At 42.3% G+C, this 19,569-nt stretch overlaps 1 protein-coding gene across 2 annotated transcripts; it reads left to right on the top strand.

The window, feature by feature from the left end:
- Window positions 1-707: 707 nt before the first annotated feature.
- LOC129731388 (E3 ubiquitin-protein ligase MYLIP) lies at window positions 708-15,235 on the top strand. Of its 2 annotated transcripts, none has more exons than XM_055691360.1 (4): window positions 708-1,448; window positions 13,004-13,788; window positions 13,869-14,426; window positions 14,491-15,235. In XM_055691360.1, exons 1-4 carry the CDS (start codon window positions 1,362-1,364, stop codon window positions 14,591-14,593), a joined length of 1,533 nt encoding a protein of 510 aa, XP_055547335.1. In that variant the 5' UTR covers window positions 708-1,361; the 3' UTR covers window positions 14,594-15,235. The 2 variants fall into 2 exon arrangements, with proteins under 2 accessions (XP_055547335.1, XP_055547336.1); XM_055691361.1 differs by having other exon boundaries at window positions 13,872-14,426.
- Window positions 15,236-19,569: the final 4,334 nt, after the last annotated feature.

Here is a 19,569-nt window from a genome sequence, read left to right on the forward strand (position 1 = left end):
ACAACGAACTGTTATACAAATACGTGGAGATAAAAATCAGGTACTTTAATGTAATGTGTCTGTTTCAACAGTTAATTTCGAATACCGAAAATAAATTGAAAATACAATTGGGTCCTAAAGCTATACCGGTTTTTATATATCATTTGAAAAAGCCGCGTTTTCTGAGCAAAACGTGATTTTTAAAAAACGTTTATCGTTTTCCTTCGATTTTTAAATGAAGAATAAAAAAACTGCTCGAATGGTCTTAGATGACGTTTTGCCCATGTACGGTATATGAGAGAACTGTCATTTAAGGCATTTCGAGCAGATTTTTATCCTTCATTTAAAAATCAAAGGAAAATGATAAACATTTTTTAAAATCACGTTTTGCTCAGAAAATTGCACTCTTCCAGCTGATATATGAAAATCAGAAAACCGTTTAAAACTTTAGGACCCCATTCATGACAATTTTGGTTGAGCTATTCTCAAATCGGTAAAAATGCATATTTTTCTGAAGCACCCTAACAATCTACTTGTTCCTAGATGTCGCAGGTTGTTCTCGTCGGGCTGAGCGATATTTACGATGGATGAATTCATCATGAGCCAAAGCAGCGAAAAGATTACACTCACACTTCCCCAACTGGACTCGCACACAGCCGTGATCCGTGCATGCTTGCATCTATACACAAAGCACTGCGAAGGTATTCTTCTTTTCCACTAGCAGCGCACATCGTCAAAGCAGAGCAGCAAAAGCATTGAAATTCGTGCGTCGCGGAACAGCTGAATGGTTATCTTTACCAAGCCGCCGTCGAGTATGGAAGTGCGGTGCGATCCGTAGCTAGTCGATTTTATTTTCAATCGGACTTCAACTACTTTTGTTGACAATTACAAGTGAATGAAACAGTGCATTGCGAGTAAATCTGAACAATCAAGCAAGTGATATCGGTCCCCGAAGTGAACACAAAGTGACGAGATAAGGATAGCAGTTTTATTTGCGTAACACACGTGAAGTGGGGGTGCTCTGCTAGAAACATAAATGGGTGTCAGTGCAAAGTGTCATCAAAGTAGGCTGTCGACTGTAGTCCAACCCAATAAAAAGCCCCAGGCATTGCAGCAAAAATTGAAATAAATCTCGCTATTAGCTTTCATTTTATCGTTGATCTCGGAGTAAATAAACGAAAAATCCAGTCGAGCAGAGTGATAAGACGGCCAAACAAGCGCTTTTGTTTGGTGAGAATCAACATCGCTGCACGATAAAGGTTTAGTCAGCAAGTGACAAAGTCCAGCCGAAGTCGACTGGGGCGTTCAATCTGATCTGATAAGAGAAGGCAGTTGAGGTCATCCTGGAACACGAACTTGCAGTACAAGAAGGTCGCCGAAAAATGTGGTGCCTGATTAATCTACCCAACGGGACTACGTCGGCCGTTCAGTGCGATCCCAAACGGAACAGCCAGGAGTGTCTGGAGAAGGTGAGTTGAGTGACCTTTAAACCTAGTTCATTGTTGTATTGCTAACCGATAACAGGCAACCTAAGCGAGTGCTGGCTGTCTGGCGCCAGCAAGTCTGTGCCAATGGAAAACTGCAGCTTGCTAACTAGCCAAGGCGGACTCTAGAGTATGCAGTATAAACGCCTCTCGATGTAAACAAATTGTTTTTATTCTCTCCCTTTTTCGCACCCAGCGAGTGGTGGCCGGCGCTAAATAGTTCTGCCCTTGTCTGTTCTGTTCTTATCGATCGCTTCGTCGGATCACTATTATTAGTTCTTTAGCGGGTGCATAAATATCAAACTAGTCGAAGCTAGGGCGAGCGTTTTTGGGCCGATCTCTCATTAGCGTACACTGACACTTGTCCCGAAGTCCGCAGAAGGTGCCTGCCATGAGGCTGCCGCGTGACCACAGATCTGTTTCCAACCGAGTTTACAGCGTCCACGTTATTTTTATCTCGCGGCTGTGTGCCGACACAGACTGACCGCAAGCTGCTCTTATAGTGAACTTGCATCATTCTGCCCATCAAGACTTCTTCTGCTTCGAACGAAATCAGTTTCGAGGAAAGGTTATGCAAGCACTGGCTGTGATATCACTTTGTTTACTACCTTATGGCCATGGAGGAATTTCACAACAATCGTACACCAGCTTAAGCATCAACGAATTTTTGAAGATTGTTGCTCAAATTAATAATATCGCCAAACTCACAAAGTTTCGCTCAAATCGGAAAGGGTGTTTCCAGCTTCATAGATGGGCGTGAAATTCCCCCATAGGAAGCGTATCTCAACTCTGGCTTGGTAAACACGAAGTCACAAATTGAGGTCTAATGGCCCGAACCGAGCGACGATTTGTACGTAATCTAATTGCTTCATCAGAGCCCGAACAGGAGTATTTTGCTTTGTGGGACAGTTTATATTCATGAAAACCAACCAAACAACATTCGGCTCTACCGGTAAGCGTTTTCCACTTACGCGTACACTAAACTACTGCCAAGCACGAGCGCTAAGCGTGCTCGGTAGGGTATAACAATACAAACACCGCAGTTCAAAGTCCAACTTAAACGTGTTCACTAGTGCGAACCGCGGCCTACAAGCCGTACTCGACACTTGTCATCCCTCAGTTATCATCATCTAGTCTGTTAGTCAGCATGACAGAAAAATGCTTACATACATATATCATTTATTTCAGTAAATTCTAAACTCCACTGGGATTAGCTTAGCTTAGCCCGGGGCACATATTTCGTGGGTAAAACCCTGGTGCAGCACATCACAGTAACCGACCGTGAGTCGCGTGTAAGCTCTAATCCAGGTGACACGTTCGCCGGAAGACCGAATTCGGAAGCTATAATCACGATGAGATATTGAATTATAATTCGAATCCTTTTTATCGTGGTCGATATAATTTTCTGGTTTTCCCAGCAAATCGGTAGAAGTTAAGCCCCTGTAAACCCCGAAGCTTGATGACATTTTACCGTACCATATTTTGTTCCTCCTATTAGGAAATCCCTGCTGCACTAATTATAGCGATATGCACCCCAGCGGCGCTTTGCACCGTATAATTAATAGACCCTGCTGCGATATTGCACTCGATCCGTTCGTACATGCAAACCTACTTGATCTCAGGCACGTACGCAAACGCAACCGAAGGAACGAATTTACGAGCGCTTACGCATGACCTCGACCAAGTGTTGGTATGATTGATCTTACCACCATATTGAGAAGCTCTGCTGAACCTTCTGGTAGTCTCAGACATACAAGGAAATTACACAATTTACCGAATCTTCCAGACTCTACCCGGAGCGAGGTTAATTTTTTAAACTGGGATTAGTTCGATGAGTGATTTTACAGGAAATCTCTTGAGGAACTGCGTGGGAGAAATACTAAATTTAGAAAACACATGTAGTTAACGTAAGCACCTGCAGCGAACATGAACGACAAGGTCTCCAGTTTCATCCAAACCGATCAGACGGACTAAGTTCCGAAAAAATGTACAAACTGATCTCAACGCTGCTAGAAAGGGGAAGGTTTCTTTCTTGTTTTCGCTGCTTGTCAGCAAACAAAAACAAGTTAAACCAGTCCAACAGCAACAAACCGAGATGAGCATTAAAATCACATTATAATAATCCGCATGATTCCCAACAGCCAAAGGAGGGTGTGCGGATGAAGCTCGATAAAAACGTGAAAAATTGAAAAACAAGCCCGTAGCGCCGCTGTTAAGCGGTCAGTATTCGCAGCATAACCTGTTTTGTTTTTTATCACTAATGACAGATATTTCAAACATAAGGATTTTCTCATGATCGCAGGTTTCCAACGTAACTTCAGATCTCGATTTGCTATCGCTGAGCATAACCTCATTGACAACTGGGAAGCCGGATTCAATCGGAGGGGAAATTCGCACACACACCGTCCGTCCTAGTAGGCCGTGTGATGGCGGCGGGTGCACGGCACGGAAGCCGAGAAAAATAGTAGTTTTATTTGTTTTGCTACTTTTCGCTGACTCGCTCAACTCAGCTGTAGCTGGCTGGCCATGCAACGCAGCGCAGCGGCACCGAGCACATGGCAAGCGAGTGATCGCATACCTAGCGATCAAAGTCCAACTCTTCTTCCATCCGAGCTGAACCGCACCGTGAGAGAGAGGGGGCCGTATATCTGCAACTGTAGGTATACAGTTTCGCTGCGACCGAGTTTGTGCTTGTTTTCTGGGCAACGAGCGCTGGGAGCGGAGCGAGGGTAATATCGCTAAGCCGGTAGCAATTTGTGCCCTAGCGTTCGTTTGTTGGCCAAGCCAGTTCCGATTGTGGAAGATCACAAATGTAGTTGGCAGAATGTCATCCAGAGGGACGGTTAAAAATAATAATTTTATTTTGAGAATTCTTCACCACAGCGTGATGCTTCCGGGTTGAAGAAGGCGCTGTTATTGGTGTTATCATTTGCAGTGCGTTATGGTGTTGCTATAAAAAGACGATCGTAAATTAAGTCCCCCCATGAGGAGGGGCGTACCTAGATGTCAGCAATCATGCCCCGTGAAAATAACAGCAATCAAGTCATTAACCCTTTTTCTATGAAACCATTTCTTGGTCGGTGGAATGCCTGCTAAATGAACGCGACAGTAAATCACCTCTAATGGCATCGCACTCTCGCTTCTCGGACCGGCGTTCGAATGAAATGATGCGAAACCAGATCGGTTTGCTGGTGTCGTTATTTTACATCCGGTCGGTCGGTCGGTCAGCCGGCTGCCTTGTGCGAGACAATTTTCCATTTGAAAAATCACCGTCCGTACTTCTAGAAGATACGATGCGTGCTAAAACTGGTCATCACGCAGTTCAACGAGCTAGAAATCACGTGCGAGTATTGCTTTGGGACATGCAACTGTTGGTTCCATTGCAGGTAAGATTATTCGAGATTAAATCGATAAATCTTTCTAATTAGTCAGCCAACGAAATGGAAAAACCCCAACCAACGAAAAAAGCCAACGAAATGGAAAAACCGAAGTATGTTTACTAGTAGATAGGAGGATTTGTGTCTACAGGGCCAAGCCACTGTTGTTGTTTACCACTCTTGATATCAGTTCTGCTGCAGTGAAATCATCGAATGGCCATTCCACTTCACAGTACATACTCGTACTTTGTTCGAGTGTGGATAGCACCAACGACAGGAAAGTGGGCTCCCGATAAGCGAGACTTCAAACTGTTAACGTTCTTCTCGGCTGATTAGGAAATTGTATATGTCAATAATCGTGCTCGAGAGACTAGAGTTTGTAGTGTGGATTGGTATCATTATCAATATTTTTGTTCACGCTTTTTTTTTTTTCAAAGCTAATATTTAGGGTATCGAACGTCTTCGTCAGTGGTTTTCTTCGGCCCCCTTTTGGATAAGATTGCTGCAGAAAAACTGCCGAAGAAAACCACTGACGAAGACGTTCGATACCCTATTTAAAATTTTTATTGATTACATTGGCAGGACTGCTCAATGTGTATTAAATTGAGCTTTTTAACATAATATAATCGATGCTATTTAAACTGGTTCATGGAAAAAGTTATGGGATGATAATCAGAATCAAAATCAGCTCCATCACAGCAACCAAAGTTTATAGAACATTACTTTTTCTCAGCATTCCCAATCAAACCGAAGTATCACACATCAATAGGTGCTGGACGACAAGCAGATTCACGGAATTCCAAAGTTCGCCGGAAACGGGTTTGATACCTGGATGTTCCGCAGGGAGGTGTTTCTCGAAGCCTCGAAAATCAGGATACAGTGGTGGGGTTTGGGTGCAATGGACTGCAAAACTAAGTCCCTGCTGGTGAGCCTGATTTCGAGATGAGTACCTACGATATATCCGCGAGAGTTCTACGACCAAAGAGGTGTGGAAAGCTCTCGAAGATACGTTCGCCAAGAAGTAGGCCGGTTAGCGAACGATAATTCGGAAGCAAATCGCTCATCTCCATCGTTGCGCGCCTATCTTCTGAAATTTGGTCCATCAACTCCGGGTGGCCGGTTCAGAGCTTGAATCCTACGATCCCCTTATGACGGCTCTTGAAAATTTCCCGTAAAACGAACTGACATACGAGGTGATGGAAACTCGGTTGCTGAGCGACGAGTCGAAGCGTTTGAACAGGGTACACACCAACGTTAAAAAACCTGCGGCAGTGACCGTATGGCAAATTCAAAACAGCGATTGTTGTGATGCATGCAAATAATGTCCTGTACTCTCCGGCTTTCAGGGATAACCGCATTCAGGCATCAACCTGATGTAGATGTTGTGTCCAACGACAAATTTGTAACGGTGAAGAAGGGCGGTTGAACGGTTGCAACGGCCAATTAAAATAGGAATCTTTACGTTGTAAAATTTCGGTGCAACGTGCCAATGCGAGTTTGGCTGAGTCGGATTTGGCAATCTTTGGTCATCTTGGTCCCATCAGCGAAAGTGGAATGATCACTCTGGTTCGTGAAAATCTTGCCCTTGGTGTAAGTTTCAAGCCGGGGAAAATCAAGTTTGTGTGTCTTTTGAAAACACCGTCGGGATCCGTTCAATGGTACAAGGGATAGAGCTAATTGACTGTTAAAACAAATCAATTTCAATGTGTGTGGACCGATCGAACCAGCGTCTTGGAATGGTCACCGTTATTTTGTTACATTCATTGATGATAAGTCCAATTTTGCTATGATGTACATGCTGCTCTCACCAACAACAACAGCTTGAGGTTAGTGAACTTCACCGGAAGCACACCTGGAAAGACCCCAATGGAGAGGCCTGCTCCCAGATTGACCACATGCTTATCGACGACCGGCACTTTTCAGACGTCGTAGATGTGGGGTCCTTTCGAGGGCCAAACATCGACTCGGATCACTATCTCGTGGTAGGCAAGATTCGCGCCCGGTTTTCCGACGTATTTAAATCGACATCGGCGAGGAAGATACGTTTGAACATCCAGAGGTTATCAGCGGAAGGATTTGCTGCGAGTATACTCGGAAAGTTGATAGACGGATCAGTGAACCAGCTGGAAGCACATCCATGATGCGGTCAGCGAAACAGCGCGAGAAGTGATAGGCATGACAACGGGAACCACGCGTAGTGGTGGTTTGATGCTGAGTGTTTAGAGGTGACGGAAGAGAAGAACCGAGCCTACGCCAACATGTTAGTAACAGCTAATCGTATGACGCGTTAGATGCTTAAGAAATACCGGGATACAAGAGCTGCCGAAAAAAGGCTTCATCGCCGTAAGAAACGTGAGCACTACGATCGCGTCCTCGCGGAGGCGGAGACTTGCTTCACCATTAACGGAATCAGGAACTGGACCGTGCCAGTATCTACCATGTGTAATGACAGGAAGGGGAACCTGATTACCGATAAATCGCCGTTGGTCAGGCGTTGGAAGCAACATTTTGCAGTGGTGTTGAACGATGAGGAAGGTAGGAGAGTCGTCGAGGAGAACAGGATAGAAATGGGGAGGACGGACAAGCTATGAACCCACCAACATTGGACGAATGCTTGCAAAGAGCTAAAGTACCACAAAGCCGGTTGGAAGGACGGCTTACCGGCCGAACTTTTCTAAGTCGGGAGCGAGCGGCTGTGTAGTGCAATTCACCAGATTATCCTAACCCTCTAGTGCCCAGTGCCGCCTCTAGACCTCTAAAAAGCTTCAATTAGAACTTAAAAAATGTTTATAAAGCTTCACCTTGATATTTTCGAAGTCGGTCTAAAAACTAATTTAGGCACTGGGCGCTGTATTTGAAGCAGCCTGGTTGGCCGGAGTCCTGGAGTACTTGAATTGCAAACCACCAGTATTGAACTAGCTAAAATGGCAGAATCAAAGCGGGTTATACACTTCGACATCAAGCACCACTTTATCAAGGATCATATTGCTGCCGGTAATTCTTTTGATTAAATCCACAGTCTAGTAATCTGATTGACCTTTGAAAGCAGCATTCTTGTTAACGCAATATAAACGATAAAATTTGTTTACGATTTTCCTTCAATGGTTAAATCATTATTCAATAAAACAAACCCACCAGTTGAGTCATCCACGGGGTGAAAGCTGATCAACACTCGCCATGCGTACAGCCTTTAAACGGTTTAATTTATGCAAACAAACAAATGAAACCAAGTTTAACCTTTCGATTCCTTCGAACGCTGCCCGGCAGAGCAACAGGGGGCCAACAACGATTTCCCCCTCGGTTGAATTTTCATAAAACGTAAACACATTCATTCTAACGAATAAACGCGCCCGTGGTGGCGGAAAGTGTGAATTGTACAGTAAAATGAACCAGCAAAACCGACCCTGAACCCCAACGGTGTCCAATTCGGGTTATTCGCGTTGAAAGAGATTTTGAAGACTGTTCGCACCTACGTGAACACTCATATGTAATTGTCAAAATGTGCGTGATGACAAAAGCAAAAATATTTCCTTCCTTCTTTTTCGTATGCAAAAACCAAACAAATATCAACAACACCGTCAACGCGAATTGTTGCCTCTTTTCTTTTTTTTTCAAACGCTAACACCAAGCGCACTTGTTCAAAGCATCGCAGAATATTTATTTGCATTTTTCGTATTTCGCTCCATCACAAGAAACGGCAATCAAACTGCCTAACGAGACCGCACACAGACGGCTGCCATTTGTGGCAAGGACACATATAACTTAAAATAAAACTCGACGATGGCCATTAATCTTCCTCTAAATGCTAATAACAATCACTCGCAGCCACATTATTAATGCTCGAAATAACGGCCTACTGCGCATCATCACACGTGGCAGAATTTTCAATTGACAAGGCCACTTATGGGCCCTAAAGCAGCGATTCTACGACGCAATTAGCTCCGGCAGACAATGTTCCGCAGAATATCTGCTCAAATTTCGGAAATGGCAAACCCCAGCCCACGCAAGTGAGGGTAATCAAAAAATCTGCCTGCGGGCGACGCGACCGCACCGGCACATGCGGCACATTTATCGCGCACTCCGCACTCGTCCGCGCACACAGCGAGAGAGTGGCAACAAATAACGAAATAATACGGCGACAATCTATCACGTTTCGCAAACGAGGTTATAAAAGAAGTCGCGAAAATGAAGAATGCCGGCTTGAGAATTGGTGTACTACGCAGCGAATTCGCGTTTGATGATTCGCCAAACAATGCATAATCGAGTAATCGAAAGTACGAATTAAATCGAGCAAATAAAGGCAAATCAATTTAGAGCAAAGTGACGCCGAAACCATGGCAACCGCGCGCTGCCGTCAAAGAAGCTATTAGCGAGAACAGGTTTGTGAATAGCATTGGAAGTCACCGTCATTAGCCGTCGGCGATTAGTCTTTTTTTTTGTTTGTTTTTAGTAGAAATTCGCTTGGCAACATGTTCTACTGACCTCTTCTTACGCGTTCGTGAGAGTTGCTTGAGTATTAAAGTACATAGTAGAAGTTTTTTTCGTATTTTATAAGAATCAGATGGAGAACAGATGGATTACTAACTTAGTGGAATTCTATGAAGTCTGAAGGATTTGCTGACCTGTTGGATTCAGGGAAAAACGCCCTCCTGCCAACAAATCCAATTAGGCCAACAGCAGGGCGATAGAAACAGAAGCCAAACAACTTTGTGCGCACATCATTTCTAATCGGTACGTCAAACCCGTCTGTCCTATCACGCTAATTAGCCTCTTGTTAACGCAAATGCAGCGTTGAGGTGTTGATCTTATTCCGAAGGTTATCAATTCATTGAACCACGTAATTGCCGGTTGGTATCAGCAGTAGCTGGTAAAAATAGATTACACTGGAGTTTAATACACTCAGTTAGTCGTAGAAACCTTTGAACCTAGCTGACGGGGATTATTGACTCGAGCTTCCGGATCTTCCAATCACGTACAGCCGCACAACCACTTAATCCAATTTATCAACCAAACGGGGTAGAAGCTAATTGAATCATTATGAATACATAACCTCTACACTGAGCTACAGTTCAGCGTGATAATATCAATTGCTCTTCACGATGCTGGACTTTGTCCCCAGCCACTGGCGATCACTCGATTCATGTCATCGAGCACGTGCTCCCTCACTCGGTCTGTAATTAACGCGCGGTACAATCGAGTTCCGGTAAACCCAGCGAATAGGCGGCATCAAAGGGAGACAAACCCTACAGAACTTCTTTATTGGATGATATCATCTGCAGGCGGCTGACTTCGATCACGTACGGAGAAATTACTTTTCCATGATCAATCTCGCACATGGCAACCACCGGCCAGCCGCCGTAAGGCATTGTACCGGCCTGTGTGGTACTTCAAAGGTATAGGCCGCCGCAACCACAAGCGACAGCACGAGCGAAAATTTTACGGCTCTTTTGCTCAAGCACGCTGTACAAAACTAGCCAGCGCGAGAGTGTGTCTGTGTGCGGTCCAAAGTCCAACTTCTCTCACTATTCGGCGGTCGGTCCAAAGTCCACTCGGCTTATTTTTTTCTGCATGTGCATTATAGTATTGAAAAAGCTAGTTTCGCGTCTTTGTGTGGTTTTCTGCCGTTTTTTTCGCAGCCCAAGCGACTTCACTTGCACACTGCATACCTATTTTGCCGCACGCAGACATCTGTCAGCTGTGAGTAAGATATTAGCCACCACTGGGGTGGTATCTGAGGCCCAAAAGCATCCAGTTTCTGAGTAATTTCTCTGAAGGTTCAGATTAAAATTGATCTATATCAATTTTCTCAATTACTCCTGGAAAGTATAAATATTTCGCTTTAAACCACCCTAATTCCCGTATAAATAAAACCAACGAATCCAACTATGATACCACCACCTGCAGATCGCATACGTGCAAGTGACTGACAGACAAAGTTGGCTGCGGCGATGAGTGCGAAAGCGATACAAACGAATGTTTGGTGAACAAACAGACAAATAAACATTTTGCCGTGCTGAACTGATCCATCACCATCATCGTCAACACTGTCTGATTACCACTTCACGACGGTATGAAGTCCCAGTAAGCCGGTTTCTTCTGCAGACTAGTGTGTGCTCGCGTGTGTCTTTTTTTCTTTTATTTTTGCTTTGAATGGCGGTCAGCATTTATATCTGCTTATTACGATATAAAAAAACTGCGAAACAGGTTCCAATTTATTTTAACTTGACAAGAAACAAAATTGATAAATTTGTGGCGATGGCGTCTAGTAGCCAAAAAATGTGGAGAACGAAAAGCTTGTTATCGATTATTTCACTACAGCGATTTGGTAAACGAAACGACAGGACCGGGATGCAATCTTTCACGGCCTCAGGTCAAGCAGCCAGATTCGTTAAATATTCAAACTATCGATCGTTTTTTAGCTTCGCAAGCCTAAGCGTTCTTCCGCAGCGGCTAACCACCGTTGTGAGGTTATGGTAATTTTATGCTTGTTTAGCGAAAATAAACCCTCAAGTCTGTGAAACAGCTGCTCATCATTAGTAGGTTATCCAGCGTACGCAACACGCGTGGAAAATCGTCGAGTCCGCCGCACACGTCTACGACCTGTGGGTTTTGCGTTTTCGTTTGTTTTTCTTATCGCGCTCGTGATAAGGTTGTTAATTGGTCGGTTATCTTGAGCCAATCTGAAACAACTCAGTTTCCAGTTTTTTTTTTGTGCCATGGCAAGCCTAGATCGTTTTTGTTCTCTGAAACACAGTTATTATTTCACTCCAATTTCGTGTTAGACATAACCTTATTTGGTATGGATTTTTTTAAGCTACTCAAACATTGCTTAGAACGTTAACTGGCCAAATTTCATCTCCGGAAGATTCCTTCAGATGATATCTACTCATTGATTTTATAGCATTGGCGTCGCGGTTAGAAAATCTTTGGTTTCTAATCTGGTTTTATATGCAATTCTAGGAGGCTTTTCGGTTTCTATTAACTGTTCTGTTCATTAAGATGAAAATTTGACTGACAATCCGAAGTTTTTACATAACATGAACAGTTAGGTTAAAATGTTATTCCATCAACTGAATAAATATCAAAGCACAGTGTCGGGGCTGTTGTTGTTCTCGTAATCCAAAGACTCAACTCTACATTTCAATTGCAATCGTCAATAATAAGCCGCAGCCCAGACTGCAGCAAAACCCCAAATCCCGGCGGCATGGTTAAATCGCACGCGATCGATAATTCGGATTCTTCGCCAAATCCCAAATCAATTCCAGTTTCAATCCAATCACGGTGAAGAAATGCTCCCGCCTATACGTAAGCAACGGCTGACGTTAACCAATTTTATGACAGCTTTCATGTATTAGCATGTAAATACTTTTATTGAACCAAGATAACTCTTAGTCCTTCTGCAGCATGACAGTGGCAACGGCAGCGACAGATAAGCTTGAGGTAGTAGTGAAAGCTGATTATATCCATAAGCGTAAACAAATTACATACATGTCACTCAAATCACTCGAACAACGAAATTGCGCTTAAAATAGCATAAACCCCCTGCTCCAACCTATGAAGATATCACGAGCCTCCTTTGATTGCTGAGTATAAAATTTTGTTTTTCTGGTTGTTTTGGATCACTCCAGCAGCTGCCACTTTTACATGTCACAAAACATACAAAGAAATAAAGCATACACACATTCGCGATCTAACAATTAATCCAAACACTCGAATTGAAAAGGTTAACAAACGCAACGTAGCACAATTTCATACCATGATTATACCAATTAGCGAGAGCGCAGGTGTGAATACATCGCAAATTATTCGAGCTATGTAAACAATCCTCTCGAAGAGCTCTAGTCTAGTCTGATGTGCATAAACAGTTTGAATCAAATTGCCAGATGAATTTTGTTAACAATAATCTCGGGTGGGGTCAAAGCTACCAGAACAGAACTCAAGCCCCTTCTCTAAACGCGTTAAGTAACGTGATGGGAAATACCCAGCGAAGCAGAAATACCCGAAACATTTGGGTGAAACATACTAGGCTTAAGATAGCCACCCGTTTACGGGTGGATTAGCGATAAACTTATCTCTTATTAGCATTTCGATTTGGGAAACCCGTAGTAACAGTCGAGTATAGGTCACTGATACCCTATTTTTTGTGTGTCTCTCTTGTTGCAGGTTTGCAGCGACCTTGGCATCGTCTGTGAAACAGACTACTTCGGGCTGATTCCGGTTCGTGACGGGGACAGCATCGATGTGGACGAATGCAGTGCGAAGCAGTGGATAAATCTGCGCAATCCGCTCAGCCTCCATGCGAACGATCGGAACCATCCGATTCAGCTTTCTCTGCGGGTTAAGTTTTGGGTTCCAGCCCATCTGATCCTGCAGGACAGCGTTCGTCTACTGTTCTACATGCAGGCACGTCAGGAACTGCTCGATCAGCACATCAGTCCTTCCAGCTGGTCGAATGCGGCGTACATTTCCGCCCTAATGCTGCAAGCTGACGGATACAAGTATGATCCGGCCAAAGTTGTTGTAAATCTTGCTGTAGGCTCAATCGAACGCCGTCAGTCGCGGCGTCCCTCCAAGCGAAAGTGTTCAGAAACGGACGTCAAACGTGGAAGCATATCTCCGGTGGGATTGTCCGAGGACGAATCAACCGACGAAACGAAACCAAAGAACCTCTACCAGAGCTATATCGTAAGACCAACGTTCGAGGATACTACGCCGGAACCGATGCCAGACAATTTCATCGAAATAATTGCTAAGGAGCACGAAACTCTAACCAAAATCAAAATGACTCCCAATTCCGCGCAGTATTGGCTACTGGAGGAAATTTCTTCGCTCAGCGGATACGGCGAGGAAGTGTTTGAGGGGGTGACCACCAGTGAACCATCCGTTCGCTGCAAAATCGGCGTCAGTCCACGCGGTCTATCAATCTCAAAAGAGGAACAACCTTATAGGTAAGAGTCTCATGATTTGTTTGTTGTGACGCAATCTCTAATTGGACATCTTTTCTCTCTCTCTCGCCACTCTTCCACAGCAGCGTTCCCTTTACAGCTGTGAAAACCGCCAAATCAGCTAAGCGATTGTTCCAGCTTACCTACGTGAACGAACAGCACGAGGAGATGAATGTCGAGCTGAAGTTGCCCAACCAAAGAACGGCAGCCTCACTGTACCGAGCTATTACGGAGAAGCACGTGTTCTACTCGTGTGAAACGGTTCAAGCCGTCGTTACCACTCAATTCATTCGTGATCTCAAAGGAACAATCGCATCGATGTTCAACGAGGACACCGAGCTCGGCAAGCGATACGTGTTCGATATCAAGCGTACCTGTCGCGAGGTGTACGACAACTCGAGACGAATCCTGCACGCGCGTGGTATCGAAGTCAGCAACGTTCAACCACAGTGTCCCCAGGAACAAGCCGAACAGCTCGAGCAGCGGCTTGCCGCTCAAACCGAGGAAAACACCAAACTAGATCGACTGGTGGAGGAACGAATCACAGAGGCGGTCACCTGTATTATCTGTGCCGATAACGTGATGGACACCATGTTTCTACCGTGTGGACACATAACCGCCTGTCGGCAATGTGCAGAACAGTAAGTTCCACTTGTTTTGTGTTGACACAGTTCAAAGTATTAACAAAAATCGTTTACTTTATAGATGTGATCGCTGTCCTCTCTGTCGGGCGGATATCATGTGTGTGAATAAAGCATTTCTTCCACCAGTGCTTCGTACCAGAGGACAAACCGTCGCTGCCCAGTGAGGGCCGACGGTTCCACAGTTAAACCACATTACCAATAGCTTTTAAGACCCACAGTTTATCGTTTTTTTACTCTCCCTGTCCTCCCTATCGACATTCGATTGCGAGAGCTAACAATAATGTTTAGTGTACCACTAACTCTACAAGCATTAGATGTTGATCCCAACTTGATTTATATATTCTTCATCGCAGTTTTCAGATATAAACTGAAAGAAGAGAAAAACAGAAAAAACAGTTAAAAGTGATATTTACTTTAAGTTAGTTTAGTTTACGTTACGTCCTCAGTAGGCAGACATAAACCAACAACAGTAAGGAGAAAAAACTGAAAAATATCAGTACTACCTATAATAGTCAAGTATCAATGCAAATTATTATAATCAAATCTAGTGATAGAGAGCACGATGCGACCGGCAGGCTTGGAAGCAGAAAGCGTAATTTTAGCGTTAGCGACAGGAGTATTTTTCGTTTAGTATTTTTGAATTTCCCACGATTTCGTTTTGTTTTTTTTTTTTTTTTTAATCTGCCGGACGACTTCGATCGATCGAGTTATGTCCACGTGTGTAAGATATGATATGATAGCACACGTGCAGTGTGAAACAATTTCAAGTTGTTATTAAACAAACAAAAAACTATCAGCTGAAACTACTGGTTTGTGCGATTATTGCTTCGAAAATTCCTACAGCCTGCAAAAAAGGCAATTAGTAATTGTAAAATCATAATTAATTATCCAATCAATAAATGATTATCCCTTTGGATTTAATGCAAGACCAGCGCAATCAAATGGACGACGGAATAAATTGGGTTTGTTACATCGGTATGCGGTATTAGGTCGTGTGAACAAGGAATTTCTCATAAGTCTTATAATTCATTAAAAGATGTATGAATATCTCATAGGTAATGTACATTACCTCATCTAAACATGCTTTTGTTGCCCGTTGAGTTTGACAATTCTTGCGCAAAGGAACAAAAAGGCGTAACTGATAACTTTTACGCACCTAAAAAAAACATATTCTTCTTGGTAGCCGCTTTCACTTACAATAGACCATTTTACGAGACGTTTCTGAACCCAATTCATTAATGAAATTTTGACAGAAAGCTCGGAACCGCTGACACAACGCACGTAAAAGCAGCATAAATATCGGTGCTTATTAGAGATGGTCGGGTATGGGAAATTTGTTACCCGTACCCGTCCCGTACCCGACTCATCGAAAATTTTGAAACCCGTACCCGACCCGAACCCGAAGTCTGGTTTGTTTAAAATACCCGTACCCGACCCGAACCCGAAAAATATCTATTCTAACTACCCGTACCCGATAGAAAAAAACGCCGAAATTGCCGGTAGCCGACCCGTACCCGACCCGTCCTGGTTTTTTTTTTTATTTTTTTTTTCAACATGCCTGGGAACCTCGTACATTTTATGCACTGATTGTCATATGTGGTTTCTCGACACATTAAAGGGTCAAACGAATTTTAAAAGGTCAAAATTAATATAGTTTATAACTTGAGAAAAAATTGATAATTCACTGCATTTGCCAAAAACCTGTAATTTTGAGTATAGATTCGGTGTCATTGATAAATTCTAAAAATCTGTAAAAAACAGATATTAAATAAATAAATAAATAAATATTTAAGTGCTAAAGTCCAAAATTTGGGTGCAATATCATGAAATTTGATTTTTTTATAACTTTTCAAAACTCGGCATACTGACGTTTTTTGACATATTTTAAAAAAAATATCATTACTTTGAAACGCTCTGCAGCTTCAATGATAGCTTGATTTTTTTTTGGCCTCGAAGAAAAAGGTGATTTGTAGTTAGTTTTTATTACCTATTATAATATATAATATTGTTTTAATTTTTATAAAAACATTTTTTTTTGCGAAATTTGGTTGATTTGAGGAGTTGTGCAAAAACTACGTAAGCTGTTTTTGTAAAGAGGACGCCCTGTGGCGTTGCTTGTGGTTAAAGATCATATAATTCTGTTTAATAAAAAAGTTAGGGGAGAAGTGCTAAAAAATCATAAAAAATTAAGTCACGTGCTTTTTGAACGTCTCCAAATAAAAAGTGGAATGGAGATTCGTGTTCAGCACCCCAAAATTAAGTATATACCATATTTTTGTCGTATTTATCGACACTTTTTTTTTACTTGGCAAGCATTTGTATTAAGTCGCCCCACTGTGCAATGCTCCGCGGTTTTCCTGACAGTTATGAAAAAAGACCGACAAAACCTCTATATAAATCAAAACCGTTGCAGGAAGAACTATTCAATCTAACATTAGAAAGCGATAGCATGATGTCATTCCCTTGGTGCATAGACTGCCGACAACTGTCAGAATAGGTATTGGGCGATCACTCGTTGAGTGATGGTGGGCGATTTTCTCTCCGATCTTACCGATTATCGACATTAAGAAAACACCCAGGCTTAAAATGATAAAAATTAAATTCTCACAATGCACGAAAATTGAATTACCCGTACCCGACCAATTGAAAATTTTTCAAACTCGTACCCGACCCGAACCCGAAGCCTTGGTTTTTTAATTACCCGTACCCGACCCGAACCCGTAGAATATTTTTTGGCGTTACCCGAAACCCGACCCGAACCCGTCGGGTACCGGTTTCGGGTAAAAATACCCGTACCCGCCCATCTCTAGTGCTTATTACGGGAGTCACTTCACGGTGAAATATATTTCACTCTCACGCTCACTTCACTTTTCCCGATTCCACCTCAAGTGAGGTGACAAAAATCACCTCCGTGGAGTGAGATTGACAGTGAAGTGATATTGAGAATAGGACAAGTAAAATGAGATTGTTTCCCAGCTTAAAAATGTCTAAGTCCCAGGAAATCGTTTTTTCCCGTTTTTTTAGATAACACCAGATCTTGACATGTTCTGCATTTCTAAGACATTCGGCATCAAAAAAAATGTTTTTTCGGTATAGAAAATTTCCTGAACTTGTTTGCATTTTTTTCATCGGGGAAAAATTGACCGCTTTAAGGCACGGATCAAACTCTGATTCGCTTCGTTACTGAAGAATAAATCCAATATTTACCATTAGATCACAAATCAATCAACTTTTAGACTTATGGCAGCTTCGTGTAATCATTTCACCGTTCAAAATTGTCGTGAAATAATTCCACGCGACACGTCGCTTTTTCCTTACGTGAGTCCCGTAATAGGATTTTGTTCACTTCACTCTGATTTCACCGTGAAGTGACTCCCGTAATAAGCACCATCAGCAGGATACGTGACACCTGTCAGTTCGTAAAATGGTCTATGCGTTTGATTGCGTTGAGCATAAATAAATTGATCCATGAGTTGTCAATATGGGGTGGCAGATACATTCATTACGAATTAACGAAAAATAGTGAACATTTGAGAAAGCTCCGTTACCGGCCTCCCGACGAAACTTTCTTATGGTGCCGGAAGATGAGCGTTGTACGGCCTTCAAGTCCACTTTTCGAATGCTTCTCTTGATTCTATCAATCAACTGTTCGCAATTCGTTGATATTCAATTAGTTTTACACTGAAGGAACTCGAAATCCCAAAGAAATCTTCAATTTCACTGATGTAGATTCGTTGGGCCGGTCTTCTACTATGTACCTTATAGTTGGGGTTTGCGGGAAATCATACACAATAGAAAACCGAAAGATTTTCGCTTTCGAAATGGTTTACCGTGAACTTTTTGTCAAAATTGTTGTGCAGTTCATAGCAAGCTGAACAATGTGCTTGCGGAATGCTCCTTGTTTCGGCGCCATTTTGAACAAAGCTGGCTATGCATAAATAGGGTTACCATTTCGTCGGAGTTAAAAATCAGGACAATTTTTTTCCAGCAAAAATTTGTTCTAAGCTATCGTTATTTGTTGAGGTATCCATAAATAAAACACGTAATTTGAGATTTGCACTTCAAAATACGCCAAAAGCCTCATATTTAACGTATTTCGCGAACGATTCAATTCTGCAACTTTGATTTATTAGGCGTTAGTAGATACCTTATAAAATGCAACACTAGTAAACTGTTTGAAATTAACTTAATTGTCAAAAAACGTTTAACGATTTCAACGACTAGACAATTTCTCTCATTAAGATTCAACCAAAGAAAAAAATCGTTCGAAATAAGTTCGTTTCTTTCCGGAGTCAAGATGAAAGTACTGAACAGTTTGCTCCCTTTTTGAATATCCGGCATAATTCAGAAAAATCAGGACAAATGCTAAAATATGAAAAATAAATCAGGACGCTCCAAATGGCTCTCAAAATCAGGACATGTCCTGCTAAATCAGGACGGATGGTATCCCTATGCATAAACAAAACAAAAAATACTGGATTAAAGAGGAGAGAGACCATTCCTAAACATACTTTCGTTTCTCTCTGAGCGTGTTTATTGTGGAATAAGAGAACCTCTGAAAAAATCCAAATTTTTAGTTGCCGTTAGTTTTAATTTCCATCACTCAAAATATTTTTCACGTTATAGTTACCGGAAAAGTTATGTGAATATTTTCCATTGTCATTTTCATATAGATTGTACGTGATTGTCATTTGAGTTCATCATAAACTGGTGAGATAATTTATCCTGTAAATCTCATTCAGTAAACATATGCATTTCATTCGAGTTTCACGTAGAATTTAACTACCGGTAACGAAAAAATATAGCATATAGCATTTAATTGTCCGAAAGGTTTTACGTTTTATACAACGTATAATTTTCAATTGTGGTTTCCCAAATTCTTGAGAGACTAGGAATAGTTTTCAGAAATTATCCAAATATGTTTCTTGATGAGTCGCACGGGCATGCAAAATCGCCAATTCGTAAATGAATTAAACGACATACAAAATGGCAAAATGATATTGCGACATTCGCTGGCGATAATCACTGTTAGCTGCATCTGTTTATGTTCAGGAAATTCTTCGCCATTTGAACTGAATCTGTATGAATTCTCGGTGCCGGATTCTTATGGTTTTTCTAAAACTCACTTATTGGGAAGTCA

Source organism: Wyeomyia smithii, chromosome 3 (genome assembly GCF_029784165.1).
Source record: "Wyeomyia smithii strain HCP4-BCI-WySm-NY-G18 chromosome 3, ASM2978416v1, whole genome shotgun sequence".
Classification (NCBI taxonomy): domain Eukaryota; kingdom Metazoa; phylum Arthropoda; class Insecta; order Diptera; family Culicidae; genus Wyeomyia; species Wyeomyia smithii.